This window comes from Crocodylus porosus, unplaced genomic scaffold (genome assembly GCF_001723895.1).
Source record: "Crocodylus porosus isolate Cpor-Errol unplaced genomic scaffold, CroPor_comp1, whole genome shotgun sequence".
Lineage (NCBI taxonomy): Eukaryota > Metazoa > Chordata > Crocodylia > Crocodylidae > Crocodylus > Crocodylus porosus.
The window spans coordinates 20,220,548-20,226,844 of record NW_017728925.1 but is presented as its reverse complement, the minus strand read 5'-3'; the positions used below and the strand labels follow the sequence as shown (position 1 = coordinate 20,226,844).

The 6,297-nt window shown below is 44.4% G+C and overlaps 1 protein-coding gene across 5 annotated transcripts in view; it reads right to left on the bottom strand.

Annotated features, from left to right (window-relative positions):
- Positions 1–6,297, bottom strand: part of GARNL3 (GTPase activating Rap/RanGAP domain like 3) — a 116,255-nt gene that overhangs the window by 3,870 nt on the left and 106,088 nt on the right. For 4 of the 5 annotated variants that reach the window (XM_019541072.1, XM_019541074.1, XM_019541073.1 and 1 more), the window contains 3 exons: positions 4,412–4,519; positions 3,711–3,829; positions 1,888–2,023 (listed from right to left, as the gene is read on the bottom strand). In XM_019541072.1, coding sequence (XP_019396617.1) covers positions 1,888–2,023; positions 3,711–3,829; positions 4,412–4,519 — 363 coding nt within the window. The remainder of the gene's footprint in view (positions 1–1,887; positions 2,024–3,710; positions 3,830–4,411; positions 4,520–6,297) is intronic. The other variant, XM_019541075.1, reaches the window with a different exon arrangement.

The window sequence follows — 6,297 nt, the reverse complement described above, 5'->3', positions numbered from 1 at the left end:
CACCTACATTGAACACCTTCAAGAGTAAATTGGATGCTTATCTTGCTGGGATCCTATGACCCCAGCTGACTTCCTGCCCGTTGGGCAGGGAGCTGGACTCGATGATCTCCCGAGGTCCCTTCCAGCCCTAACGTCTATGAAATCTATGAAATCAACATGGCTACAACCTACACCCCTGTGACAGAATATGATAAACTATTCCCCAATTCACACTTTTTCATGGCCCAAATCTTCTATGACTCTACCCCCAGAAGGCCAAAATACAGCCTGTATATTTCTGCAAATACTTGTATGCATCCACCAGTTCTCTTTTCTGAGGGTCTACCACACATAGTTCTCTGCTTTTCCTCCACTTCAAAGAAAAACCATGGTTTTCTGAAACATCACTACTTTACTTTTTTTTTTTTCTCCAGGCTCACTTTCCTTCCTTTATATGATCTTTAAGTTCCCTAGTTAATCTCAAATAATCTGGTCAGTTGTGCCGCCATTAAAATTATCACTCTCTCATATTTTTTTCTTTTTTGCAGAAAATAAAATATCAGCACTCATCAAGAACGAGCTAAAGAATGATATGGAAAAATATTATAATCCCAGACTGTAAATTAAAAAGGATGACTTTAGCAGCAATGATGTGCAGAACTGCATGCTACGTTTCCTTGGAGGTGTTTAGAAAAATAAAGGGGGAGGGGCAGACAAAGGAAATCAGCCTGAGCAGGGGTCCGCAACAACCCTTGTATGAAGGCAGACTGGAGAGATTGAGGTTGTTTCCCTAAGAGAGGTAATGGAAAAGCAGTGACAAGATAACATAAAACAACAAATGATAGGAAATTTAGTGGGGCCTGGGAAGCTGCAACTGGATGTAAACGGAGCTATTTATGGGAACGTGAGTTTTACAGAACCATAGTTAAAGCTGTGCTTAGATTCCCATTAAAAGACCCATTTTCAGTCATTAAAATTTTTGAGCAGAGAAACCATTTTTGTAATTATCCAGCAGAGACCAAGTGGTATTTTGAAAGCTTCTGATTAAAAAAAGTCTTAAAGTCAGCCAGTCAATCACTCCCCAGGATGTGCATGCAGCACTCCTGCTAGCATAGCCAGGATCCTCGCGGTCATTTTTTTTTTCAGGAGCAGCAGCAGCACACGGTCAGCTTATACGTGGCTCGTGAGTCTGCCATAGCCCCAAGGTACTTTTCTGAAGCACAGAGGGCAACAAGACTGGAAGTAGCCTCCTAGGCCACTGTGCCCAGCTCCCTATGTTGGCAGACTTTTGTTACCCAAGGGAATCTCCACAATCATAAGTTCAGGCCCTTATAACTCCAGGAGGAACTACCCAAAACACCAACACCCCACCTCTGGCATGCCAGAGGTAAAAAGCAAAGCAGATGAGCCCTCATAACTGATGAGTTCACTGTTTTGCCAGGCCAGTCTCTTGTTGCACATCCCGTGCTTCCTTTGCATCAGGGCAGCATGCTCTTGTACCCTTCATACCATAGTTTAAGGTGCTATTAACTTTTCTTCTTTGACCTGGAGTTAGGCATCTCTTAAGCAAAATGTGTTCTGTAGGTCGGCTATTTCAGTTCAGCCCTTTGAAGGCAAGTGTCCCCAAAACTGGTATCTCTGTCTGCAACCACAGCCACAGCAGTGTCAAAGATTCACTAGACCACTGAGACTTGTCCCTTACCCCAGAGAACAGGCAATGGAAGAGAACATTGGCAAGAAGTAGCTTAGGCATAGCTTCCCTAGTCACACCTGCTCCATGATGGAATAGAAAATTCTAGTTCTTAGGCCTCACAGCTGCAATCAGTTTAAAGTCTTTCACACTGCAAACGTGCTAATTTTCAGCATAAGCCAGTAACCAAGCCCAGTTAGCCCTAGTACTTGCTTTACCTTCTGTTGAGGACAGAGGGAATTCTGGTGTTTCATGAGCTATCGGTGTCTGAGGAGAGCTCTTTGAACTGGTCTCCTTGGAACTACTATTAGATGATCCAACTGCCACCGCAGTAGCTTTAAAATAAATGTCCAACTGAAATGACAAGAAAAACAGTATTAGCACAGCAAGTCTTTCCAGTCACTTGCTGAGATACAGCCCAGGTTTCCTCTTTCCACAAGCTACAGCAGTTGCACAAAGGCCTCAAAGTCACTGAAATCTGACATGGAAGGCTCCACCACAGCATCTGGTCTGTATGCAACCTCTTGACCCTATTTTAACAAAGCCCCGTGGCATGCTAGGGTGCTGTGCCTTGTGGCTGTGTGACAAGACTGACCGTGTTGTTTTACTAGTAGGTTAGACAAGCATTTGTATGGTACGCTTTGGACAGGGATAAGGATGATCCTGTCTCAGGCAGGGGGCTGGACTAGATGACCTCCAAAGGTCCCTTCCAGCCCTGCTTTACTATGATTCCGTGGGTGTGTCTACACAAGGCATTTACTGCGGAGTAGGCCAGTTGGCTCCACAGTAAATGTCTCAGTATCTACACATGCAGCTCTATCAGGCTGGAGTCAACTAAAACTCCACAGCAGGGTAGTACTTGTAAATACACAAGTACTATCTTGCTGCAGATTTATTTTTACTCACCCTGCCCTGTTTTTTACTAGCACTGAAGAACCCTTGTGCTCCAGCCAGCCCCTCCACAGCACATTAAGCCAGGTGGAAGCAGTGACAGCTGGCAAGCTGACCCCCTGGGCCTCTTGCCAGTGGGGCTGCTCCAACCTGGCTTAACACACTGTGGTGCTGGACACCCATGTAAACACAGCACCTGGGAGCAAGAAACTCCAGCATAATAAGCCCTGGAGTTTGTCGCAGTAATATGCACAGGTAGACACGCCCTGCAATTCTAACCCTACTCCATGCAACTACAGCACTGAGAGTGGGCCTGGGCTTGTCAAGTCCTGACTGATGTACAGGCATAGTAACCAGTGCACATCAGAGCAGCCTGAAAGATGGAAAGTGACCCTCTGGTTCTGGGTTCAGAACTAGGGGAAGGGCAAAAATAACATACAGCTACCTCTTCACTCCCCCCAGCCCCGGGGATGATACATGTCGTATTCCTCCATGTTCCACACACACGTTAAAGGATCTGAGCTAGAATCCCAGGGTTTGGTACAACAACAACTGGTGTCATAAGTGAGGTATTGCTGCTGCTTGTTGCTTTCTTTTATGGCTGTCAGTGCTTGTTAAAGATAGATTCTCTTTTTCCAGGTGCAGCATTAAGTGTCCATCACAAAACATACAAGTCATCCTCCACCCCGTAAGACACTCACAAGCAGACAACTCCGTGCTCTTCTTTACCTTGTTTAAATCAGGGAAATGTCCAGTGGAGAATGGAAGGGACATTTCTAATTATGTAAAGAATAGGGAAAGAGCTTGGAGAAGGGTCTCTGTATGAGACATGGTAACAGACAGAAGGACAATGCTGCCCCTAAGTGTCAGATCAATACTTGAGCAGGAAAGAAGCTTGTAATCACCATTCTTACACATACTCAAATGTGGAGCCAAGTGCTCAGGCAAAGTATATGTATACTATTTTGCATGTTGTACAGCATCGGCACCCAAAGTGGCTCATTAGGATCAGCTATTTTTGAGATTTTTACCAGGTCCTCCTGAGAAGGTCTGTCTCCATTCACAGCTTGAGTACCTGGGAGCCGGCATCACATACACAGGAATCAGACCTCACACAGGGGACCAGATATGCTTTTTCCCTGTGTCTTACCCTTGATGCTACAAGTTGAAGCTCAGGCACTACAGCTGTGTGAACTAGGTTCCCATTCACCACTAACCGGATCTCGATGGAATCAGTAGTGAAGGCCAGGATGTAAGGAAAAGCACAAACTGCAATGAAACAAGGTAGTTTTACTGTGAAAAATAATAACTCCAAATGATTTGTATCAGCAGTTTTACTGACATTCCTCCAACTTTAAAACTGTTCTAGAGGACTTGCCTAGATGACACTTGAGGTCCTTTTCCCTTCCAACCCTATAATTCTATGAGTTCAGAGGTTCCTGGAAACCTGACCTGCTCTAGTATCTCTCCTACCTCACCCATAAATGATTCAGCAGTTTAGAACAGTCTCTGAAATACTGGCATGTGTCCAGATGCATGAAGTCTATAACTGCCTGCCTTACCATGCCTGTTTAGATGTACACTTTGGGTCTCTAAAAGGGAGCAAACGAAGTAAATGAGCTGAGAAAGGTAAGAAAAATAAGGCAGCAATGTCAGTCCTTTCTTCACGCACTGAAAGAGTCAGTCCCCAAGGCTCCCTACTGTGAGCTATCCCATGCAAAATTAGCTGGGTCTGCAGGATGACACTTTGTTCTTGTAACACTCACTTGTGCTTCCCAAAGGCAAGTGTGATTCCAGACCTAATGAAAAAAGCTAGGCCCACTGAAAAGGGCTCCTACAGTTTTGTCTTACCCACAGAGTAAGGGACCTGGTTCCAGCTAAAATGGAAGTCAGATGCTGACGGCTGGACCAAAGGCGAACCCCCATTAAAGGGGCATAACTTTCGGTAGCAGCAGACATCTGCAATGAAAAACATCTGTCACCTCACGCAGAAAATGATGCACATGCTGACATTCAAGAAAATGGCTCAGATGCCTGGTTATATATACAGTATAGATACATGTGTGGAAATTCCTATATATCTGCTAAAACCATTAAAAATGTGAGTTTACTAACTGACTACAATTTTAAAAAAGCACAGGCTACACATACACTGAGTCCCATCTACCAATCCATGGTGCACCCACATCTTGAATGACTGTGTACAGTTCCAGTCTCCACAGCTCACATAAAGGTGCAGTACAATTGGAAAAGGTACCGAGAAGGACAAGCAATGCAATCAGGGTTATGGATCAGCTGCCATACCACAAGAAACTAAAATCACAAAGGCTCATAAGTTTGGAAAGGAGAAGGCTGAGGGAGGTCTATAAAACCATGAAGGGTACAGATTTTTTCCAATCAGGAAGTGCTTTCATAGTCCCTTATTCTAATAATTAAACAAATGACTTCATAGTTTCATAGTTTCTAGGGTTAGAAGGGACCTGAGTAGATCATCTCATCTGACCCCCTGCCATGGCAAGAAATACTGGGGTCAAATGACCCCAGCAAGGTGTACATCTAGCTTCGTCTTCAAGACCCCCAGGGTAGGAACCAGCACCGCTTCTCTTGGCTGTTGGTTCCAGATGCTAGCCGCCCTGACCGTGAAGTAGCGCCTCCTAATGTCTGAATCTACTCTCTGCCAGCTTGTGACCGTTATTCCTGGTCACTCCTGGCGGTGCTTGGGGGAACAGTGACTCCCCCACAGTGCCTGCTGGTCCCCCCTGACTAGTTTGTAACAGGCCACTAGATCCCCGCTCAGCCTTCTCTTCTGGAGGCTGAATAGGTTCAGGTCCTGTAGCCTCTCCTCATAAGGCCTGCCCCCTGATCATGTGAGTGGCCTCCTCTGGACCCTCTCCATGTTGTCCACATCCCTCTTGAAGTGTGGCGCCCAGAACTGGATGCAGTACTCCGAGTCCCAGAAAACCAGAACTAAGGAGCACCCATTGACATTAACAAGATATAGGTTTAAAATTAACAAGAGAAAGTAGTATTTTACACAGTGCATAGTTCATTTGTAGAATTCACTGCCACAGGAGGTGGCAGAAACAGCATAGCTAGGTACAAAAAGGGACTAGGGAAATTCTGTGCTTCTGGCCCTATACAACATTTCTTTTGTTCTTAAAATCTAAATGTGAAACTACTATCATCTATCTGTCATTTATAAGTAAATGCCTGTTTTACAGTTCATAGGCAGGCAAGGTTCTTTGGGTAAATCTGGTATCTTTTATTAGACCAACTCAAGTAGTTGGAAAAATTCTTCTTAGCACACTTTCTAAGAAAAGATATCTGATTTACCCAAAAAACCTTGTCTGCCTATGTCCTTAGACCAAAACAGCTACAACTTATACCCCTGTATCTTACAGTTCAGCAATATTTATGAAATCGTGTTCACCTACTTTCCCAGTTCTCTGTTACTTATCTGTGGCCACAGACAACTCAGGAAAGATACTGTGCCACTGAGATCTTCCTCAGAATCAACCAGGCAGCAGTAATTGCTTTTTCAGAAGTTATACACTGGCACAGTTCACACTCCACAAAGACTGTGCCATATATGTGAGATATCAGGAATAGAGGTCATATTAGACAAAATTCTATCATGCCCTTATTTTTTCCAATCAGGAAGTGCTTTCATAGTCCCTTATTCTAATAATTAAACAAATGACTTCATAGTTTCATAGTTTCTAGGGTTAGAAGGGACC